The sequence below is a fragment of the Lagopus muta genome, chromosome 1 (assembly GCF_023343835.1).
Source record: "Lagopus muta isolate bLagMut1 chromosome 1, bLagMut1 primary, whole genome shotgun sequence".
Taxonomy (NCBI): Eukaryota; Metazoa; Chordata; class Aves; order Galliformes; family Phasianidae; genus Lagopus; species Lagopus muta.
In genome coordinates this window covers 84,894,029-84,918,584 of record NC_064433.1, presented here as the reverse complement: position 1 = coordinate 84,918,584, position 24,556 = coordinate 84,894,029, and the positions used below count along the sequence as shown (strand labels likewise).

At 35.7% G+C, this 24,556-nt stretch overlaps 1 protein-coding gene across 50 annotated transcripts in view; it reads left to right on the top strand.

Moving 5' to 3' along the window:
- LOC125702206 (ABI family member 3 binding protein) overlaps nt 1–24,556 on the top strand; it is a 306,563-nt gene that overhangs the window by 222,138 nt on the left and 59,869 nt on the right. For 21 of the 50 annotated variants that reach the window (XM_048965330.1, XM_048965337.1, XM_048965323.1 and 18 more), the window contains exons 9-23: nt 408–503; nt 3,004–3,081; nt 6,571–6,648; nt 7,936–8,010; nt 9,736–9,756; nt 10,241–10,306; nt 10,790–10,864; nt 12,085–12,153; nt 13,403–13,477; nt 15,454–15,516; nt 16,102–16,167; nt 16,589–16,654; nt 21,092–21,178; nt 23,426–23,491; nt 23,920–23,982. In XM_048965330.1, coding sequence (XP_048821287.1) covers nt 408–503; nt 3,004–3,081; nt 6,571–6,648; nt 7,936–8,010; nt 9,736–9,756; nt 10,241–10,306; nt 10,790–10,864; nt 12,085–12,153; nt 13,403–13,477; nt 15,454–15,516; nt 16,102–16,167; nt 16,589–16,654; nt 21,092–21,178; nt 23,426–23,491; nt 23,920–23,982 — 1,044 coding nt within the window. The remainder of the gene's footprint in view (nt 1–407; nt 504–3,003; nt 3,082–6,570; nt 6,649–7,935; nt 8,011–9,735; nt 9,757–10,240; nt 10,307–10,789; nt 10,865–12,084; nt 12,154–13,402; nt 13,478–15,453; nt 15,517–16,101; nt 16,168–16,588; nt 16,655–21,091; nt 21,179–23,425; nt 23,492–23,919; nt 23,983–24,556) is intronic. The other 29 variants (XM_048965457.1, XM_048965527.1, XM_048965563.1 and 26 more) reach the window with 24 other exon arrangements.

Genomic DNA, 24,556 nt, shown 5'->3' with positions numbered 1-24,556 from the left:
AATTTCTTAACTATGGAACCACTTTAAAACTATGTAACTTTAGCTTAAGTTTGTTTTGTATGAGTTTCAATGGACAAATGTGAGTCAAACAGGTAGTCATTAACCACACGTTTGTTGTTGAGTCTTCTTTGGCCCACCAGATAATATGTTCATATTTCAATGATACTACAGTACTCAAGGGTTGTATGCTTTAGAATTTGTTATTTGAATTAGTAGTAAAATTGTGCTAGTATATTAAGTACTAAAATAGGGAAATTGCACTCATTGCTCCAGTGGGGAGTAACAGTTACAGAACAGAACTAACCCATTTTTCAGATACTCAGGCTACACACCCACTGGTTCTGTAGGGCAGCCTGTATATTGTTCTTTTTTTCTTGAACTAATGGCTCTTTCATCTTTCTTTGTAGTGCATCTTATTGTTCCAGGTCTCAATGAAACTCAGCAAAAACTTCTTCCTCCCCTGTCAATAGATGACATAACTCAAGTATCCAGAAAAAGACTGGGTAAGCAGTAATGAACAAAGCTTTTATTGTTTGTGAGCAGTATCAGTAGTTTAGCTGGTATGAGATTGTGTATACAAGAGAAAAGCCTTTTTTTCACTATTTAACCATTCTTTTTTTTTATTTATTTATATAATGTTTTAATTGGAATTGTTAGAGTTCATTGGAATCACCTATTTTAAAACATCTGGTCAGGTTTTTAAGATATTTCAAAGCCATTCAAAGGAATGAAGAAATGATCCAAAGAAAAGAAAAGATGGGAATCCAAAGCCATGTTTATAATCCTTAGAACTTTTTTGTTGTTTTACTTTTCAACTTTTTTTTTCCATAGATACTTTCTTTTACTGTTTATCTTGAAAAATGGTAGGTTTATGTCCTTTTGTAATAATGTTTTCAATGAATTTTTATTGTATGAATTCTGATATGAGTAAATGTGAGCGACTGTTTCATGGAGAGATTCTTGCAGTAAAATCCATAGGAAAAAAAATTTGTCACAAAGCAGAACATTTCAGTACAAGTTTCGTGTATGTTTGATTAATATGACTGGAACCTGCAGGTTCCAACTCACTCTGAACGAGACTTCATGAAGTTTTTGTTTAAGATTCATAAATTAGTGTATTATCTGTGAATGGTGCATCCATGGGAAATTCAGCTTTTTTTTTAAATGTTAACAACACCCCTCATCCATTTTACAGAGATCTCTTGAGAAAAACTCTGGAGCTCATAATTTTTTGGCTTTTCTAGGCTTAGTACTTAATTTTAATTCTTAACAACTAGATTAGATTTTCTTCCTTTCATATTTCTAATTTGTTTATTTTATTCTCTTGCTTCATTACTGACCATGATACATTCTCAGACTGGCTTGCTTTGCAGTGAGAAAAGAACACTGCTTGTTTTTGTTCAGATGTTGGGTGCACGTAAGGGTAAAGAGCACAGCACAGTAAAATTTGAATGTGTTTGAGTAAGAATGTGTTTGAACTGAAGCTGAATTACTTGGATTTCAGCAAAGCTTTCAGTACTGTTCTCACAGTATACTTCTATACAAAATGATCAGCATAGCCAGAGAAAAACATAATGTGATGTGTGAAGAACTGGCTGATGGGTCAGGCTCAAATGATCAAAGTAAATGGGATTGCAGTAGGCTGGCAGCCACTAGTGAGTTTCCCCAGTCTTGGGGCCAGTTCATCAATGGCCTGGATGCAGGACTTCAAGGTTCACTAAGTAGGGGTTCAGTAGGTGTGCAATAAAAGTAGCAGTATGTGACTGTGGAAAAGAGAAGAGAAGGGAGGAGAAAAGGAGAAAGAAAAATATAAAGGTAGTTTCAGTTGTCCTGGAAGTTTCTAACCTCCTCTGTTGGGAAAGCGTAGAACTTCTGAATTTAGATGCTCTAGTCTGTTTAAAACAGCTGGCGTGATGTCAGTTTGGAGCCACTCTTCATGGTAGATTGCACACCTTTGTGAAAATAACTAGGGTAAACAAGTGATGTTTTATTTTCCATTTACCGTGTGTTCCTTACCAGAGAACATCAAGTGCATGGGTGTACTTACACACAGGGGAATACTGGATTTCAAGGTGTAAAAGAGGAAAGTTATTGCTATCATTTATTTAATATAATTTAAATTTATAAAATAATTGAGAAAAAAGCATACTGACCAAGTACGGATATCCTTCACTCATGCCTGTAAGCAATGTAAGCCTATAGTAAAATGCATTAAAGCTTTTGTTGTGGGTGAAGTTTTGACTAAGTGATTTTCTGACATATTGCCACTACTATAATTCTGTATTATTTAGAAAAGTCAAAACAGTGCATTCCGGGATACCATGTTTATTCAATTCCCAATTTTTTCTATTTACTTTTTCAAAAATCTACCAGTTTTTTTGAAGAATAGTAGCCCAGAAAAACAGAAAAGATCTCACCCACAAAATGAATTTCCTTCTTCACAGTGAAAATAGAAAAACACAGATATTACTGTTTTCAAAATGAACATCCCCAAGATCTGCTATTTTTATGTATGTATATCTGTTGAAATTAAAGGATTTTGTCCAGCCACTATACTTGACAGAAATAAGGTAAAGGAACACATGCACACTCTGTCACTGTAATATTTGAAAATTTATTTGACTGTTCTTATAAAATCCTTAGATCTATATTACATCTTTGAATTTTGAAAAGTATTTAACTATTTTACTGTTGAAATGTTAGGCAAAACTATTTTGCGCTGTGAATGTAATGACTCGGAAAGCATAAATTTATGCTGTGAATCCTATTTTCAAAGTATCTTTTAGGAATAAACCAATATTACAAATGCACGTGTGTTTAACATTTTTAGGCAAATGCTTGTATTCATTGTAGTGGAATTTATTGATTCCTAAAGGTAGTCAGCTTTCCACATTTATCCATATTGGTTTACTTTGGCAAACTGAAGTGAGACAGAAATAAATCTCTAGTGGAAAAGAGCAGATGCAGCTTTGCTGTAACTCTCTAATGTATTTGTCCCTTTAGGTAAGAATGAAACTCAAGTATGGCCTGCTGAATCCAAAACACCAGAAGTTCAAGAAATCTCGCCTCAGTCTCTCCCAGGTAATAAGTGTTCTATTTTCAGAAACTCTACTGGATATCTTTGCCAAAGATATAAACTGAAATTAAACTCATTTTTACGTTGCTTACTCTGCAGTTAAATGCAGTAGTTGGAGGACAAAAGCATAATGAAGCTGAGTTAGTAGCTGTGAGTGATACATAGAATAAAATGTAGATAAAATTCTGATTAATTTTGGAACAAAGGTTCCAATACTCCAATTGTTAGGTTAGTAGATATTTATATATTAGAATTGTATCTTTATGGACTGCTGAATATCTTGAAATTGTGAAAAAATGGCAAAACAAACAACTACACATGTTCTTATTGCTATGATACTGTTAGTTCTGTTCTGAAACAGAACCTTTTTAATCTACTACTTTTTCTGTGGTTTTGCTTCCATATCTCCTTTCCTTTGGTGACTATTCCTTTTGTTTATGCGTTGTTGATCATAGCACCAAGTTCTAATATTAAAGTAGATATTTCAGGAGTTTCACGCTTATTTACATCAAAGAATGCATTCATTTTGATTATGGTATTTCAGTTTAAAAATGACAGTAGGAAACAGCAAAGTGAGAGCAAATCCTTTGAAAGAAAACAGAAGTTCTCTGAGTAGTATCTATGTTTACATGTTGTCCATGCAAAAATAACTTTTGTAGTTATACATTTAAGCAAGACTTGCGCAAGCAACTGAAGTGAGAGCTCTGAGCACCAGCCTTTTGCAAGGGCTGCATTTGACAGACAGGATAACATGTAGACACATTTTGATTTAGGATTAGGATCTATTTGATTATATTTTGTTTGGATTCACCAATTTGAAAATCACACTGGATTTCTTTTTTTTAAAGTAAGACGTAGTTATTATTTGCTGTGAAACATTTAAAGAGGGGTGCCAGAAGAGGCATCAGAATGTTTATTTAAGAGGAACTATGTGATCTCTGTCATTCAAGAAGGGAATAAAGGCGCTTAGAGTGTTTCAGCAAGCAGAACTACCTGAAAGGCTCCATGAGCTGGGACACTCTTACATTACTGTAAGCCTTTGCCAAAGGGTGTGTTCTGTTCTGTGTGGGTCAGTAACTATTTTGTGTTTGTCAGACAAAAATCCCACCGTTTTCAGGCCTCCCCTCCCTTGGCATGCACTTTTACAGAAAGACTAGATAGTAAGCTCTTTGTTGCTTCATGTTTTCCACTTAGGAATATTATATTCTAGAAAGAATACTACTTTGTAATGGTTTTTAATTTTTTTCACAGACTTTTAAATTCTCTGAATTGAATCAAGTGTGAACGTTTTCTTAACTTGGCAAGGAAATTGTAGCTGACCAATGGTTAGAAATACCAGTGCATTTGCCTAGAACATGGAAGAACTAATTCAGAAAACAGACAAACAAAAAAACAGCAGGTTATTTCTTTTAGTAGGGCGTTGTACCAGAAATATATCAGAGTAGATTTGTGAAATAGAGAACAGACTTGAATTGAAAAGGACCATCTGTGAATCCAAGCTAGGGCTAGTTTTAGTAGGAGCAATTTCTGTGTTGCTGTCCTTTTCAAGTTCTTCCTCCTTCTGGCCTCTGAAGACTTCTCCATGTGCTCACATGAGATATCAAAGTGAGGACTGTGCTTCCATCATATCTTCAGACTGGGGAGGAAAAGAATATCAGGAATGAAAGAGTCAAGGGAAATGCTACCTAAATGGATTCTAGCTCTGTTCCATGCTGTGATAGCAAACTAACTATATTTGCTTGGTTTTGTTAACAATTTACTTTGCAGCCACCACTGAACCATCCCAGGAAATTATTAAACCTACTTCACCTAATTACTGGGAAAAGTCGGAAGTATTTTAAACTTCGAGGCCTAAAGTTTCCGTGTCCTTTATCTCTTTTTACAAAATTGCTTCACTTCATTTCTACAAAAATCTGTGTGAAACAGAGGAGAGCCTCATTTCCTTTATCCCAGTTTTAGACATGCTCAGCTAACTTGGTTGTCAAGGGTCATGCTTCATTTGAGTGAAAATCAAAAGACTTCTTAAAAAAGAAATCATAATGATGTCTAAATATCTGTATTTGCTTTTATCTCATGGTTACATTTAAGCAGAAAGAAATGTTTGCTTTTTAAGCACTTCTGAGGAATTTGTTGGGGTTTGTTTGTTGCTGCTATTATCTTTCAAGGTCTCTCACGGGTGAATTTTCTCCCACAGAGTTCATAGAGATAAATTGCTTTAACTTCTCTGTAGAAATAGATCTCTTTCCACTGATGACAGTAAGAACACTATAGTTGACATAGTAGAAACTGAATTGGGTCTTAATAAAGCAGCATGTATGGAGATTATAGCTTTCAAAGCACTGAAACACACTGTCCTCCAAAACAGAAAATAGTAAAAAGTTTCTAACTGTAGTAGCAGCTATCCAGCTATTTTCAAGCTGGGAAACAGCATGTTTTCTTCAGGAAATGAAATAATAAGCTTATACACTTCACTTTCTGTTCTTGCCTGAAGCATGCTTAACATGCTGAATGGGTTGTGAAAGAAGTATGGAGAATAAGGGAAACAAGCAAAAATAACTTCTCTTTTACTCCATTTCAAAATGAAAGTGATCTTAAACTAAGACAAGACTAAAATGTAATCCGATATTGAAGCTAATCACCACTATCCCCTGTATATACCAGTATGTGCTAAATACTGTGTAATTTGCTTTCTGGAAGGAACTAATGTTCTCACCATATTTAAGGCTGAGAACTTAACATCCCGTGTTCCATATTGCTCTTGTTTCATAACCTCAGACTTTTGCTCATATGTCCTTTATGATTGATTAAACACTAGAAGACCTCTGACAAGATGCAAGAAAGAAGTGATATTGGCTTACATACCTTAAGAATTAAATGTTATGCAAAATAAGGAGTATAATTATGCACTAGTGTATTAAAATATAGTTAGCAATTCAGTATAGCTGCAATGAATGGCTGTTTGATTAGCTACCCATACTTTACTGTGAAGGTGTAGAAGAGTAAAAGTCAAAAGACTGTTATATTGCTATCACTGGATAAAATGAACTAAGGTATTATTACAGGGGAATCTTTATTCTTTTTTTTTTCTGATAATTTTTCAATTAGAATAATTAAAAAATCCAGAATGGTAGAGAAAATATTTGTAAATACATTGTGTGATGTAACAATTCTGTTATTCTATGTTCTATGAATGAAACTTGGGAAGTCTGCAGCAGAAGTACTGTTTGAGTTTCTAAGTCTTTTTGACTAACATGTTTTTTTGTTGTTGTTTTTTTTTTTTTTCCTTATGTAAAACTGCTACAAAATTAACCCAATACTCATGGAATTCATAAGTGAAGATAAAAATGAATTATAATGAAATTATCCGCTGCTGCAAAAAAAAATACTAATCAGCTGACATAGAATAGTGGTTAAAAAAGCAGTGGGCTTTGGGCAATAGATGATCAGAAATGCACAGAGAGATTCAAAATTAAATAAAGCTTCTTTTTTTCTAGCTCAGGTTGAGAAAAAACACGGACCTAAGGAATTTAAATCAACGCCTAAGCCTGAATTGCAAACTCAAAACATATTGGGTAACTAATTTTGCTGCTTCTTACCTTCTATACACAGTAAATGTATTTTTTCCATTTTCAGATGACTTTTCTACTACATTCCTTCTATTGAGCAGCATCAAAGAAAGTCCTAATTAAAATTTTTTGTTCCCTTTGTGCTTCCAGCATCTCACAGATGAAATGTAAAGCAGAATGGATCCAGCACTGACTGAGCTGTGTCTGTTATGCATGATTATTGCTAGCAGTTTTGACTGGGTGATTCAATCTTGTTTTTCAAAGTATTGCTTTCTCTATATGTGATCTGAATAACTCACATCAGATAAAAATTCCATCAGTAAAGTGATTTTAGTGATAGAATGAAACTTGCAAACTTGATAATTTTCCTTTGACAACAGATTCATTTAGGTAACATCAACAGTGATGTAAAAGGAATATTTTTTTATTGTATATGACATGTATTTGTGTTTGACTTGGAGAAAAAAAAAGAGCTGTAATGTTTGGGTTTTTTGTTTTTTGTTTTTTTGAGATCTCCCATTACTTGAAAGATTTCTTATGTTTCTTCTGGCATTTAGAATTCTAAGTTCTCCAATGTTGGTTTTGCCTTTCTTTTAATCCTAAAACTGCGCAAAATCATGAGTATGAACTTCTGGCTATATGTGTATACACATATTTAATTTGGATTAGATTTTCTAAATAAAAAATGGCATAAATACAGGATGATGAGTGTTAAAGGAGAAGAGTGAGCTTTTTCCGGCACAGAAATACAGATGTTCCACATGAAGAGGACTGCCAGTTCTTCTCAATTGTTTTTAGGTATTCCTATTGATTCATGATAATATCATCCTCTCTTTTGTCTGTTACAGTTACAAGCAGGCTTCCAGAACATACTGAAGTTAAAACATCGTCTCATTTTCAAAGTTACATTTAATCACCTTTTAACCATAATTAACTTTGCCTGTTTTCTAACATGCCTTTTAAGATGGAGATATGAAAGTGAATCAAGGTGCGTCACTGCTTAATTTCAAACTAGGTGATCATGGTTACAGATGGATTTTTATTACTGGCTTCCTCTAATTGGTGGTTCTTAATATTATGATTATGGGAAATGGTGATTTTATTCAGATTCCACACCTTTTTAAGTGGCAAAGCTGCATATGTTTTGTTTTTTCCCCAGGGTGGAACTCTTTATTGTTATTATTGGTAAACACTATTGGTTTCCAGAATGCTTTAGAAGTCAAAATACAGTCCCATACTTTGTCTTGCAATACTCTGTATTAAATAAAGCCTTGATTATTTCTTTTATCATAGTTTCTAATGAAATACATCCACTTCCTTCTGGAACCAGAATCTTTGATGCTCCAAAAAGTCCATTGACAGAACTTGGTAATTATTTTGTTTGTAAATTTGAGCAAACTTCTGTGTAAAATTATCTGAATTACCTAATTTTTTTTTGTTTATTTTTAACACTTCAACTGCAATAATATTTTGTATGTAAATTATTGCAGTAATTAGTTTTTTCCCAAAATTTGCAGGTCACATCTTTCATTCTCAGTCTTTCTTTTTTGTTTTATTATAGTGACAGGTTGCTCTGAATTCATGCGTCTTAAAGAATAAAAGGATATATGAGCTACCTTTTATAACTTTTATTTATGGTATGATGATGGCAACTTATGCCTCGTTGAAATATAAATCAACAACTGAACAAATACTTACATTGTAGTACCCCCTAAGATAATCAAAAGAAAAAAAAATTAGATACAGTCACCTAATCAACTGGAGAAGTTGTCACAGCTTAATCAAATTAAAACAAAGCTGTAAGCAGGTCAGGGGGAGAGTTTGGGTAGAGCAAACCTGACTAGTCTTAGTCCTGAACTCAGTATAAAGCTTATAGCCTATTAGTAACAGTGGCAGTACCATATTGCAGGGCTGCACAATTACACCCATGCCATTACAGATTGTGATCTTTTCATTAGTTAACAGAAGTGACCTAGAGTCGGTATAGATTTGTATTTCACTAAGCTTTGAATGAGAATGTAATCTCATACCATCATGTAATGGTGCTGATTTAATTAGACAATGTACTTAATGCACTGCCAAATTTTAAAATCATTTCCCGGAAGAGCTTGTAATTTCTTGAAGTGCTTATTTGAACCAAGCAGTACAATTTGAATGATCTTGAGAATTTGCTGTTGATTTGTTGCAATATTTGACAACTCTGCTTAAGGGGATAGACATTCATATTTATTTTCACTGTAAGTTTGGTTAAATGTAATTAGAGGTAGCTTTAAAAATAAAAAGTCCTTTTAATATTTTACAAACAAGTTTGACAGAATTGTAGTTGTTTAAAGCCTGAAAATTATTATGGATAGGAAGTATTTTTGCTTACTAGAGAATAATCTGCTCCTATGTTTCTGTCAGTAGTAGAGGTAAAATGGTAACAGTTGAGCAAAAATGCATGTTAAATTCAAGTTCTGACATCTTCCATTTCTGCCACGTAGCAAAACCTGAGATTTAATTATGTGAAGTTGGACTCTGACATTGGATCAGGTGGAGCATCTGTGCTCCCAGTGAAGTCAGTGCTGAACTCAGTGGTACTCTGTGAGAGTGACTGCAGGAGTCATTTGCGGGAAATTTTTCTGCACTGTGCCTCAGCATGTTGTGATCACCTCAGGTCATGAAATCAGTGGGAAAAAAAGAGAGAATTTAGTTATTGAAGCTAAAGTGCATGACCTGCATTCTGTCCTAGTTTCTCAGAAGACGTTTTCCTTTATTTTTCTATCAAGATTGTACCAGAGGGAGACATCTCCCACTATTTTATAAAATTTCTGTGTGGTCAGTGTATTTTGAATTCAAACATTTCTGAAAAGATAGCTTTGTTAACATAGCTCCACTCTTCTGATGCCTTTGGGAGATCTCTCATAGCTCTTACTATATGTAAAAATATCAAAGGAAGCTTTTGTTGGCCAAAGTTGTGAATCATAAGGCTTGTTTGTATTGTTTTCTGTATCGAAATCAGTACATAGTAACCAGGAATAATACATGCTGCAACACATGATTTAATAGGATCTGTTTCTTATTTCTTACCGTAAAACCCACACATGATGGAAGTTCACTCATGTTACCCTTTAGGTAAGAATACCCAATTCCAACTTGATTCCTTGTTTCCATTAAAGCACACAAGCTCTCTTGAAATCACCTATACTTCTAAGTGAAATAACATTAAGGTCTTGTAGTACTATTCATTACAACACAGCAATTTAAAGATCCTGTTTTCTCCCTTTCACAGTTATTTCACTGACTTCGTCTTTCTTACTTCTTTCATCATTTCCAATTACACCTTTCTTCAAAATAATTCTGTGTAATATAATAGGAACCAGTTGATACATACTTGCAAATGCTACTTCAAGTGTGTTTGTTTGGCTTATAGCTTTTTGGTTGTGTATGAAAGCCTGATTGGATTTATGCTAAAGGTTGCATACAGTAAAAAACACCCATGAGAACAAAAATTAAGCTAAATAAGAACTTAATAGTTACAGCTAAAATTAAATTTCATGCCATTTACAAGGAGACTATTTGCCTGGATATCTTATTTTTTTTTCATGTTTACTCTTAGCTACTCAGAGTCCAACCTTGAAATCTGTATCTCTACCTTCAGCAGATACCAGAGAGATGGAGATAGGTAATCCGTGGATTATTTCCATATTTTTCCATTATATTTATATCAATTAGATCTGCAAATGGTAATTTTAAGATCTGCGTTAGAATCTTGGCTACCAACACTCACATCAAGCTGCTTTTGTCTGTGTAATCATCTGAAAAAGACATTTGTTACTACCTTAAAAACTGACCACATAAAGACAACGTTGTCAATTCTTATTCTTATTTCTTTCACTTCTTATTGTGAAGCTGCATCTCATATCTTCCAAAATTTAATAAGGTAAAATTTCATTCTTTTGGGCATGTGGAACTCTAATTGCAAGTCTGAAGACTGGATTGTAAGCCATCATCTCCTGTTGTCATTACACAGTTGTCTTGCGCCTCACTTTTCGTCTGTAATGCTTTGCATTGGCATCATCTGGAATTTCACAGCCTTCACAAAGCTTCTTATGCTAACTCATTAAGTCACAGGTCTCAGCAGTTTAAGCTTAGATTCTTTTTTCAGCTTTTGATGAAACGCAGCCTGTTTCGTCAAGATCCAAAACATCTGGTACCACAGAAGTGCAACCCACAAAATCTGGTAATGATTTCTCATCAGATTAATTCTCTTGACAGTTAGGAATTTTCAGAAAAGGCATACTGCCTCTCATTAAACAGTTTGTTGAGTTTGACATAATGAAGAATAACTACAGATATGGAAGTGTTATATTGAATTACAGGTTTCTTTATGAACTTTTATACGAAATTATAATTGAACTACTGGTTTGTGGATGAGTTTTGTTGTTTATTTGATTGGTTGTTTTGAAAGCATAGGCCTTCCTTTAGCCTTCACAGATGAATATAGACATGCCAATTCCTAATCACCCAGATCTCAAAACTGGAACTATAAAAACATGTTACTGAAAACGGAGACGTTCACTGAATTATAGAATGCCTTGGGTTGGAAAGGACTGTAAAGATCATTTAGCTCCAATCCCCTGCCCTGGGCAGGGCTGCCACCTACCAGCTCAGGCTGCCCAGGGCCCCATCCAGCCTGGCTGGATTCCAGGGATGGGACATCCTCAGCTTCCATGGGCAGCCTGTATCAGGATCTCACTACACTCTGAGTAAATTGGCTACTTAATGTATTGAAAATACCTCCAAATATATTACTCCTATTTTTAAGATGAGGCAATTTGGGTGTTTGAGTAGGGCTTTTTTTTATGTGGGGCCACTGCCAGTATCCAAAAGAAACAAATGTATAAAGAGCCAGCTGGAAAGATTTCACTTCCCTAATATGCCAACAGTGTAATGCTAGATGCATATGTTTTTGGACGAAATCCATTACTAAAGGGAAGATCACCTGGAAATGTCAGCCATTCACATGCCTGACAAAAGATAGCTCCTATGTTTCATTCTTGCTTTGTCATCTTTTCTTTCTCCTTCTCCAGTTTCAGCACCAGGACATCCTCCTGCTTGATCCTTGCCATACCAATCTTCTCATTTTTATTCATAATTTGTTCTCTTTCTTCTTCTCCATATAAGCTTCTCCATATAAGCTCAGAACTTCTTGCGTGATTTTGATGACAGTTTGGTCATCAGTACATTATACATCTGTGCATTAATAATAATAATTTTGGAAATAAATACAATTGTTTTTAAGTCACAATTGATTATAGTATATTTGAGTCTACCTTTTTGGAGGACTTAATGTGTTAAATATTAGCTAAACTTTTCTTCAGCTCATAAAAGACGGTGCTGCTGCAGATGGTTCTTGTCATTTTAAAATAATACGACATGATTTGTGTTTTTATTTTCCAGCTTCCCATGGCTTTCTTCATATTACTTCTACTCCTCAAACTTTTGCAGCTTCAGAAATGACAGATGCTGGTAAATTACACTAATGTTATTTTAGAAGCATAATCTTTTGAATGTATTTTTTGTGCTGAAAGTTTACTACTATTAGTGGTTTGAGACAGTTATTCTATATTGCCTGCATTGGATGTTGCAGTATGTGTTAGTTCTTCAAATCCTATAGCAGTGTCATAATTCCTGGGACCAAGCACAACCCAGATGAAAAGCAAGACTGCAACAAGCACACAGCTGAATAGGGCAGTATTGATCTAATAAATTCAAGAGAAGATGTAAATTTTGCAAGGTGGAAGATTGTTACTGTCAACTAAGATATACTTTCTGATGATAAATAAGTTTTCTTTCTCACTTTCTTTCTGTCAGTGTACATTTTCCAGTACAAATTTTGCTGTGATTTTTCCTGTACATTGACTTAAAAACAGCAAGTACACATTTCAGTCCAGACCATTCTAATTTAGCTATACTGTGGACTAGAGCTGTAGGGATGGGTTGTTTTATTTTCCTGAAGCTTTTGGTATGTGATGATGCTTGGTATTTTTGGGCTTTGTTTGAACATGAGCATGTATATGCATGAGAAGTGAAAGCAATGAGAAAGAGATAGAAGGAGGTAAGGGGAAAGGAAGCAGTTCATTGCTACAAACTTACAGTAATAAAGCTGTAGTTTAAGTTCTTTGCTGTATAATAAACTGGATTCTGGCACCCTAATGCAGTTTTTGGAAGTTCAGACTTGGTGCAAAATATTATAAAGCCTCCTAGTCCCAGGTAATGATTTTAAATCAAATTAGTTAATTATTTTATATGGAGCAGGTGCACAGAAGTTGAGTTGTACAAAATTTGAGAAACTGCATAGAGATAAGTGGCTTAATGAAGTGGAGTAGAGAAACTTTTATCTCCTGAACCTACAGTCATTTTCCCACAGTTTATGAAGATTTCTAACCTTCATGGAAAGATGTGGTATAAATTGTGGGCCCATTTTTTTTCAGATGCTATTTGAGGCAAATCTATATATAGTTTTATAGATAGATAGATTTTCAGTTCCTTTATAGATACTCTCACGTATAGGAAAATAAGAAAATGCATTCAGCCATATAGTTAAGGTATTTAAAATACTCAGACTAGAACAAGGTTCATTTAAAAAATAAATAAATAAAATTTTGACTTCTGCAGATCAGTGGAAGTTGAAATTCCTCTCTTTTCTTCAGTTCTACCCCCTTAATTTATTTACATGCAACTCTTTCTCAGATGTATTTGCATTTTTTCCCTGCAGCTGGATTTACTGCTGATTTGGAGATTACCATGCCTGTAATTACCACAGAACCGCATTTGTTAGAAACAGCACTGGGTAAAATTGATAAGTTGACTTGCTTTAGTTTTAACGTCTTACTTTCCATTTCTATCCTTACTGCTGTTTTTGGAACATTTCCCTTGCTTTAGTTGTCACTGTCCCAGTAATTCATACCATTTATTGCTGCAGTTAACCAGATTCTCATCTGCACTTGTCATTCATCTTTATAGATGGGGGATAGAGTCCTTGCAATGGGTTTTAGTTGGTTGATTTTGGTTTTCTCATTATTGAGGTTGCCAGCTGTGGGCCTGCTTTTCTCAATGTCGTTTTTTTTTTTTTTTTTCCCCTATGCTAAGAGCACTTAACAGTGGAAGGTAATGAGGGGTTTAACATACGTTTCTGTGTAATATTTCCGTGAAAAGGTTGTTTTGACTGGCTTTATATTAGATGGCACATTGTCTGCCTTCTGGATCAAAAGGTGTTATCTGACTACCTGCAAATCTTAATACATGTTTTAAGACTCTTAAACAATAATAAGAATTCTTGCTAAAATGAATAATTAAGTGATATTTTTCTACAATGGCATGCTCGCCAACCAACAGTTCGTGAGGCATTCTCATTTCTGGCTAGCTTGCAAGCAGATTTCTTTCTGCTTTTATTTTAGCATTGCAAATTTTGTCTGCTGAGTCATGTCCTATATGTAGTAGCTCTGAGGTAAATAAACCTATTAATAGACATTACCTTTTCAGATTTAGACAAAACTAAGCCTCTTTCTTCAAGATCCAAAACATCTGGCGTGCCAGAAATGCTTCCAATCTCAGCTGATAATGATATCACTCTTCAGTGTACATCTCCTGACTTGTAGGCACTCTTTCAAAAGTCATAGCAATGGTTTGTTAGATAGAGGGTTGATTCTGCTTTGCCATTTTAACTGAGGAATGCACACTCCCCTGTGTAACTGGGAGTGTTTTGAGATCTGTTGTATCTGCAGGAATTTTTCAGGAATTCATAGTTGAATATTAAAGTGATATAAAAGTAAATTTTAAAAATGCTTTTGAGCAAGTAGCAAGACTGTGTCCTCCATTTTTCTGTAAAGGATTTTATAACCAGGCCTGTTATTTCAAATGGTTAAATACATCCTAGCATGTCAAATCTACTCCTTTTGTATATTGCATATGCAACATACTTCTCCATTGGTGGAAAAAGCTTCAGCTATTCTTAATATCCCACAAGGTTTAAAACCATGGGAAAAAAACATTTACTGATTTGGTTAGTGGCTATTACCACCAATTTTTTCAGGTTTCTGCAGGCTTGAAAGATTTCACCAACAGTCTTACCTATCTTAGAAATTGAATAAGTCCGTCAATGTAGCAAAGGGATGCAATACACTGAGACTAGATTTTCTACCGCATTACATATTTTTATGTATTTTTTCTGTGCAAAATTAGAACGAGAGCTACAGTACAAGGAATTCAGCTTACTTAAGTCAGTTTTTTTTCAGTGAACTGTCAGACAACAGACCATACAAGTATAGGTGGATGAAAAATGTCGCAAGAACTCTTCAGAAAAATGGCCATGCGTCACTTGTTTGCTGGCATCTCTCTGCTGAGACATTGAGCAAGCATTAATAGAGCTCGGAGCTTAAGGTTACTGAACAGCAGAATTAAGGCTTTGGAAAATTCTAGTGAAAAGTAAGATCTGATTTCAAATAGTAATATCATGTCAGTGATTTAGCCAGTCCTTTATTTATAGTAAAAAGGAGATTAATATATTGTTAAGCTTCTCAGCCCCGCCAAGTCCGTTTTCTGCCAGATATGCCTAGTTCACTACAGTGTTAGCTGTTTCCAATCTGTATTAACTCAGTTGAGCTACCCTGATTTAAAAGTGAAATAATACTGCAATGAGTGCACTTGTTAATGTAAAATAGCAGAATGTAATATGCCCTTCATAAATTGAAAACTCCATACTGGCACTGCTTGGAAGAAAATTGCTCGTCCCTAGAATCTGAAGGCAGTTCTCTGGTTTGATCTTAGCTACTCAGAGGCCAAAGCTGAAGCCTACTTCTCCATATGTTGCAATCGAAGGAAGAGTGGAGGGTAAATACGATTTTTTCTTTTTGATTTCTTTTCCCCTTGCATCACTTCACATCATCTTCATCTGCTTGGAGCAACACCAAGGTTTATTACTGTACCCTGTCTTGCAGAAACGCTTGTCACGCTAGCTACATGATTCTGTTGTTTAAACCCATGCTTTTCCCATCACCTGGAATCCATTTTTCTGCGGGGACATTTGGCACAAAGAATCCATCACGCCATGCCTTCCTTCTCTGTGTGTCTCTCCATGCGTTTCTTTTTTGTTGTTCCGAAACTTCTTTCTAGAATGCAGTTTTCCAGTATGGCAGAAGCATACCTTTACTGCTTCACAGGTGTTGCTGAAGACATGGGATAGGTGTCTCCGAATTTCCTTACGGGATAACAGTTATTCTTTTTTCCTTGTTTGTTTCAGTAGCTTGAGCCCTTGAGTTCTAGTTGGATGAGTAGGTGTGTTACTCATTGACTTAGAGACTAACGCAAGGGGAGAACTGGGGTTCTCAGGTGTAATGGGGAACGGTGAGGCCTTCTGTGTGTCCTGTTTGGGGAAGATTGCGTAGATATGTCAAGATCATTTCCATCTGATCGTAGCAACCCAGAGAAGGGGCCCGGACTTCACCTCAACTGCTTCACCGAAAGCCACGAGGACTATGAAGGGTAAATAACCTGCAGTTCCCTTCCTGCTCTGAGTATTTGTGCAGTGCTTTTTCTTCTGCAGATGTGACCCTGTTTCGCGTGCTTACCGTCCCAGAAAGGGACCAGTGATGCAGCTGGACTCTTATGGCTCTTGAGTAGACATTGCTCTGTTTATAATATCTCTCTGATCCCTTCTGGGAGGTTACCTACTGGAGGCTTCACGCATTCTTAGGTTTACTCTGTTCTCATGGGCATACGTGTACCACTTGAAAAATAGGGTCATGTCAGTGGGGGGAAGTAATGCTGTAATGTGTGTAATGGAAGCCTGCTTTGAGCCGGGCTAGGTCTGCCTGTGTATAGCTGCATCTTGGTATCACTCATGTGACTGCAGCCAGTGTGAGGAGCTGGTTTCTGAGAAGGTGATTTCTGTGTTTGATCTTAGCAACCCGGAGACCGAGGCTGAAATCCACCACTCCTTCCTCCCTGACGACCCAGCAAACTGTGATTGGTAACTAGCAAACATCCTCCTTTTTCTCTTTTCTCTTGCTTCTCTGGCTCCCATTTACACTCCATGCCCCAACACACGCAGCATCATTCTCATGTTTCTTGGAGAGTCTGAAGATTTGCTGGTGAGACTTGGCTTGCAGAAACACCCGCCGCACTTGTTACGCAGTTGCATTGTTTGAACTCATGCTTTATCCATTGCTTGCCAGCACTACCTGTGGGGACCGAATGACAGCTTCTTTAGAGGGTGTATTATTGTACCTTGCCTCCGGTACCATTTCACTGCTCCCTTTCATCCTGGGAACAACCTTCCCTGGTGAGCTGCACCCAAATAGACATCGCTGCTCAGAAACCCACTCCTTCTGCGTGCATCCAGGCCAGTGCAAGATGGTGGCACTGCAGTTCTGCTGTCCTTTGGTGTTTCCTTTTCCAAGGGTGCAGCTGTCAGGCTCTTCAGCACTGACTTTCCAGGTGGTCAGCTGTCAGCTGTGCATGCAGAGATGCTGTCACCACCTGGAAAGGAATGCTCTGCTTTTCTGCCGCTGTTGAGGTCGCACTAGGACATGAAACACGCTGCCTCTTCTCACCTTTTGGTGAAGCACAGCACGTGCCTTCAGGCTTTTGAGAGACCTGATGGTGACGCTGGCCTTATCTGTTCATGGTTCTTGCCAGTCTGGTAATGGTGCAAAATGGAATTTTTTTCCCCAGATGTTGTTGTGCTTTTAGGGGAACTTATTTTTCTTGGCCTACTTTGAGTGGCACATCCACGTGGAGGTGAAATTCCCGTGCTTGAAAATTGGTGTTTGCTGGGGCATTTGGTGACAGTGGTGGAGTAGCTTGTGGTGGCAGATTCTATAGTATTGTCAGGTGTAGAGGTCTGGGCATGTTACCTGGCAGTATTCGTGACCCATGGTGTAATGAAGCTTTTTGTAAGCAGTATTTGAATCCTAGAAATTTGAAATTGAGTGTGAGGTAAAGGTATTTGAAATCATAAAATGTATATGTTTGTCTTTGCTGACAGTATTTGTTTCTCTGCCTTGTGATATTGCCTTGATCTTTTTTTACATTATTTTCTCCTTTTTATATATGACTGTTCTTCTAGTTTCCTGTCATCAGTAAATTTGGAAAAGCCTTCGTTTTTATGTGTTAGAGAACTCATGCTGTACACAAACATGATGCAGCTGCGTTAATACTCCATGGGTGGTACTGTCAGTTATTCTGCCTCTGCTTTAATTGTTTTTGTTTCCTTTTCAAGTTTAGAACTGTATTCTATCCAAGGTCATTTCAGTCACATAAAGCTATCTTCATTAGATGGAAAAATTTCATCATCTAGTTAGGTGTGGCTTTATTCTCTGTCTCTTTTTCTCTGTGGTGTGTTTTGTCAGAACTACCAGAGCATTATCCCTCAGTGTAAAGAATCAGACAGTTTAGGTTTCTTGTTACTTGTTATTTAATCTGAAGAGGTCATGAGTTTTCCTAGCAATAGCGGAGCACCTACTTTTCAGTTTTTCATATACTGCTATTCATAGAAACAGTCAGTCCATGTTTCTTTCATACTGGCTGCAGAATATTTCCTGCAGAAAATCAGATTATAATCTCTTTTTTTTCATCTATTTTTTCATTAAAATGTAGTCACAACAACTTAAATATGCTTTAAAGCCATTTTCCACCAAAGAATGATCTTTTTCAGTATTTATATTAAATTATCTTTATGGCAGCTGGGTGAACATACAACACCTTGGCTTGGTTATGAATTTAACCATCACCAAAAAGGGTAATCCTACCTTTGATACCTCGTCTTCTAGAAACAGCTTGCTTCAGTGTCCTTTCTCATTTGATGTTAGCTATCCAGAAACTAACTACAGAATTTTTTCTTTTGTCCTTCATGACAAATACAGGGACAATGCTGGCTAAATAGAATAGATTAAATAATAATTTACGTTACTTTGGCATCAGTCAGAGGCTTACTTAAGCATACTGGCAGCCAAATGTCTGCAGCAAGCTTTTTATTAAATCTTTTATATCAACTTCTGTGTAACTTCCCATACCATTGTTACAAACGTATACAGTCATATGTTTGCCAACAATTTCTTTAAGTTTTTTAAGATACTGCTCTGATTATATAGATTTTAGAAATGAGAAGAGAAACCGCAGGAGAAAATTGTTAACATGACACATGACAATTATATAGTTGTATGACCCAAGTCCTTTTATTTAAAAAATGTGTCGTACCTTAACTATTCTGAAGACTGTCTGCTGTCTAGCCTGCCTTCTACATCATCACAAACTGCACACTGCTAGTAAGGCAATGTAAACTGCCTAGTTTTTTGAACTTAACCTCACTCCACACCTATATTCTCTTTTCAGCTTATGATGAAATACAGCCCACTTTCTCAAGATTTCAAACATCTGAAAAAAAATAGTATCCTCAAAGTGCCATCAGCCTTATTTGGCTATATGTCTTGAAAACTTAGTTAGACATTTTATAAAAACTGTATTCATGTTTTACTATTCCATTACTTTATAAAGAGAATATTAAAGACAAATCAATGCAGCTTTCTACCAGGGAAGGTTGTAGTGAACCTAATGATGTAGATGAGAAACCACTGAAATTAATTTTATATAACAGTACTAGAATTTATTATGTTGTTTCACAGAAAATTTTCACAAAGCAGGCTGCATAGTGTAGATTAACATACAGAAAAAAATCATGTGGAATGATAGTGGCTTTAAGTGGTTGTCAAATAAGATATGTTTAAGTGTATTTTGTGGGAGAAAGACCTAAGCCCAGTATTAGCCAATTATTTTCTTAATTACACAGCTGAAAAAAATGGAATCAGTGATTGTTTGGCTAGTAAATGGCACCAAGCTGGGAGACATAGGAGGGTAGGATATGCTTCCTCAAGGACAATGATTTGCCATATGCAGGACTAATCAATTGGTATAATATCATGATGGAAAACCACAATTATTCAGGAAAGGATCTTTTCATTTTGTTGATCAAAAATGTGACTGTGCCAGAAAGAGAAATACTAGAAAAATTTTCACAGTAGAACAACAAACTACAAGGTATAAGTAGACAAGTACATTTTTGTGCTTCAAAAAAACATGGTCTATACCCACTAGAGTGGTATAGAGGATACCAGCAAAAGTGAATAAAAGTCTAGAGAATGCAGCAAATAAGTGAAGATAGAGTGAATTCTGGTTGCTTAGTTTGCTTGAATGAAAAAGGCATCAACATGCAGACATATCTCAGATTTATTTGTGTTTTTCCTCTATAGCTGTTAATAGTGCTAAATTGGAAATATTTATTCATTCAAATTCCATAATATCACAGTTGTTGCAAACAACAGTTGGTAATGGTGATATAGTCCCTTTTCTTATTTAATCACTATTTGATCTGTACAGATTTTTTTTTTTTACGAAATCTGACATGCTGGATGTCCCTACTGCCCTCAGTTATGCTGGGTGTTTTTGATTCTGCGATGCTGTTTTAGGTTGATATTACATGCTTGTATAGGGCAGTGAAGCTGGAATGCATTTAAAAATGCAGGTTAACAGGATTTAATGTGCATATTGTGTCTGCTTTGCTGTACAAACAAAAATAGTGCCTCTTGTATTTACCCCACCTCTTTGCTTAGAGGATGTCTACAGGTTTTTCACAGGGCCAATTGTGTAGGATTTCCAACTTGTGTGTTTGAAATGATGTTTTTAGGTGGAATTTAGCCATGATTCATCATTTTATGCTTAATTGCTAATGTGAAAGCATGCGATGTGAAATTTTAAAATAATATGCAAACAGCTGGCTTTGTAGTAAGTGCATCAAAGTTAGACACTGTGTATAAAAAAAATAAATACAAAGAACAGAGTAGGCTATCACAAATACTGTCTTAATAATGTGTATACAAGAAATCTTATGGAAATGCAGACTTTTGGCTTTGCTGACATGAGGCCAAGGACTTCTTCATTTGAAGACTAACCTCACTTAAGTTTTCAAGATTTTTTTCATATTTGATCCTAGCTACTCAGGGACCAGTCTGAAATTCACATCTCTTCTCTCCATGGAAACCAGAGAGCATGTGATATGTAAATGCCATATAATTCTGTTAACTTCTCTGTCCTTTTTCATCACATAGACAATACTAAGATTCAAACACATTGCTTAGAAGGCTACTTGATGTGATGCTTTTTTTTCTTTCCAGCTCATCCATTTCAGTGCAATCAATTTTATTGCAGACAATACTTTCTCAAGTCCATTCAGATGTATTCCACCAAGCATGAGATACAGAACTGATGCTGCTTTATTTCATGCTAGCTTCATTATTTTTGTAGCACTTTATTTCACAGCTATCTTTAAGGCTGCTGGTACCTTGCTTGATCACATCAGTGTTGTCTAGAAGCTCAACAACTGCTCTGAAGTCCATTTTCATTTTAACTCTAGATTTTCTTTCAGCGTTTGATGGCAAGCAGCCTGTTTCTCCAATATATGAAACATCTACCATCGAAGAAATGCTGTCCTCTGTACCTGGTAATACTTGAACATATGATTTTTAAATGTTTAAACAGAAACTGTGGCAGATACTTTATCGTATTTCTGGTTTATTATAAGTTAACATTGAATTAGAATAGCTGCAGAATCGTAGTATTTAATTTGTTCTCTCTTAGATACCAGACTAGCTTAGGAAATTTCGTATGATGCTGCAAAATAATAAATATATTGCTTTGGTCTACATTTGGACTATATTTACAAGTCTGTATTGTTGTGCTTGATGATAATAGGCTTTTGTCTTATTACATACAGTAGCGTTCTCTTTTTCATATGCAATACTGCAAGTGTATTATTAGTGTATAGTGTATAGTAGTATATAGTGTAAGTTAATATAAATTATGTCAAAATCAATTATCAAAACTGTTAAAGTGGCTGAAAGTGTTGATTAAGTCCTGTAGAAATAATAGGATTAATAGCAAGCTGACAACGATTTGAGCAACATAGCATCATGCATGTTGTTTGTGTCAGCTAGACTAATGTAAACTGTGTACATGTTTAATAAGTTTTGGCCAATGTGACCTGTTCCCTTAATCCAGTATTCTTTGTTTGATAAAAGTGTTACTAAACCTGCAACACATTGGTAGTACAACATGAAATGAAGCAAATGAGTCTTTACTTATGATGATACTGATCTGAAAATACAAGAAAAGGTAGCCTAAATAAGTTTGTGCGATTATCCAGTTCACATGGAGACAAATAAATGTGCAGTGTTCCATAGAGTGGAGAACAGATCCTTAAATCCTTTCATTCAAATATCTTCAAAGAACTGATCTAAGTTAGACATTTTGTTTTGCTGCCAATAAGTGAGATAGCACAGGCCTAAAGCTGATAGAAATTAAAACATACTTATCAAATTGTTGCATCGCTTGAGTACAACCTTTTGAACAACTGCATAGCACTGTAATTAAAAAAAATATGTGTAACAACTTGGTATCAAGCTGGCACTTCTGTGGTGGATATGGTGTTGTCAAACTCTCTTAAAGTCTGTTATAGCACACTCTAATAAAATTAAACTGGTTAAGTAAGTTACTCTTATTAAACTACAATAATTGATCTGAAGTACATGTATTTTTCCTGTTCTTCCCTGCCAGCACTTATTCCTTAGAATTCCTTTTCTACCTTTTTCAAAGAATAAATTAAAGCTTATGAATATCTTGCAGAACAAACTGGGACAAATGTAATTGTATCAGTGCTTGAGTTTCTGCTTGTTTTAGTGTGTCTGTATGAAGAAATTTTCATTTCCTTTCATGAATGACAATCCCTTCCGAACTCCATTTCACACTGTTGCCAGAACGCTCTTGCATGTGGACTAAATGTGCATTTTTAGGAAAATTTAAGCACCTGTTCAGTTGCCTATAATTACAAGCTAATAGCAAAGTTTGTAGATTTAAACTCATCAAGAATTTTTACAATCAAGAATTGAAGATCACTTAAGTTTTATGCACTTATTCTTTGAAGATATTAATATTCATCACTTACCGTGACTTTCATACTGAGCAATAACTTATGCTATACTACCTAAGCATAAAGGTAAAGCAGTCATTGTCTGTATATTGACAGTAACATATCCAATTTCTGGTCTTTTATTTTGTATGTTTGTCTATAAAGAAAATTACACTGAATTTTTTCTAAACCAGATGGTAGGTAGGTTTCCAGCACTTAAAATGTCTACTAGAGTGGATAAAATCATGTCTGGCTTAGTCTGACGTTCATCATTTTAATACAACGTGAATATTTCTGTGCGAAGTCTCCAGTTTCAAGGAGAGTTTAACATGTGATTAACTACGAAAGTAATGATTTGAGATTATAACAGTTAGCATATACAGTTGTTCGTATTTGAAGTCAACTCACTAAGACCTAAGTAATCTATTTTTTTTTTCTTTTTTATTCTCAGACATACAGTTTATTAGACACAATGTTGAGATTTGTAAGGGTGATTGGGAATAAAGAAGTCCAATTTATTGTAAAGACTAAATAGTGGTTATTTACAAAACATGACACTGTATTTGATGCAGTCAGAAATTTGAAATTCTGACTATGCTACGTATTAACTGATGAAATCTTAATTCATAGTTTGATTATTTATTTGATGGTAGAAAACAATTTTAGGGAAAAAAAAAACCACAAATAAAATGCCAGTTTATTTGACTGTGATTAAAATGATGCATTCCCATGTGTGAAAGGAATAATGTAGCATTTCAAGAGAATTTCCATCTCTGACCTTAGCTTTCCCAAGATCAGACCTGGATTCAACTTCTTTTCCTTCTCTGGAAACTACAAGAACTGTGATGGGTAAATACAGATTCCATTAAAATATCTATCCTTTTCGCAAAAGATAAATATGAAGAGCATAATTTTAATTTTTGGCAAAACGTCTCCTCCTTAATGTTCGTGGCAGTGCAAATTGTGTCAGTGATTTGGCCAGTCCTTTATTTATAGTAAAAAGGAGATTAATATATTGTTAAGCTTCTCAGCCCCGCCAAGTCCGTTTTCTGCCAGATATGCCTAGTTCACTACAATGTTAGCTGTTTCCAATCTGTATTAACTCAGTTGAGCTACCCTGATTTAAAAGTGAAATAATACTGTAATGAGTGCACCTGTTAATGTAAAATAGCAGAATGTAATATGCCCTTCATAAATTGAAAACTCCATACTGGCACTGCTTGGAAGAAAATTGCTCATCCCTAGAATCTGAAGGCAGTTCTCTGGTTTGATCTTAGCTACTCAGAGGCCAAAGCTGAAGCCTACTTCTCCATATGTTGCAATCGAAGGAAGAGTGGAGGGTAAATACGATTTTTTCTTTTTGATTTCGTTTCCCCTTGCATCACTTCACATCATTTTCATCTGCTTGGAGCAACACCAAGGTTTATTACTGTACCCTGTCTTGCAGAAACGCTTGTCACGCTAGCGACATGATTCTGTTGTTTAAACCCATGCTTTTCCCATCACCTGGAATCCATTTTTCTGCGGGGACATTTGGCACAAAGAATCCATCACGCCATGCCTTCCTTCTCTGTGTGTCTCTCCATGCGTTTCTTTTTTGTTGTTCTGAAACTTCTTTCTAGAATGCAGTTTTCCAATATGGCAGAAGCATACCTTTACTACTTCACACGTGTTGCTGAAGACATGGGATAGGTGTCTCCGAATTTCCTTACGGGATAACAGTTATTATTTTTCCTTGTTTGTTTCAGTAGCTTGAGCCCTTGAGTTCTAGTTGGATGAGTAGGTGTGTTACTCGTTGGCTTAGAGACTAACGCAAGGGGAGAACTGGGGTTCTCAGGTGTAACGGGGAATGGCGAGGCCTTCTGTGTGTCCTGTTTGGGGAAGATTGCGTAGATATGTCAAGATCATTTCCGT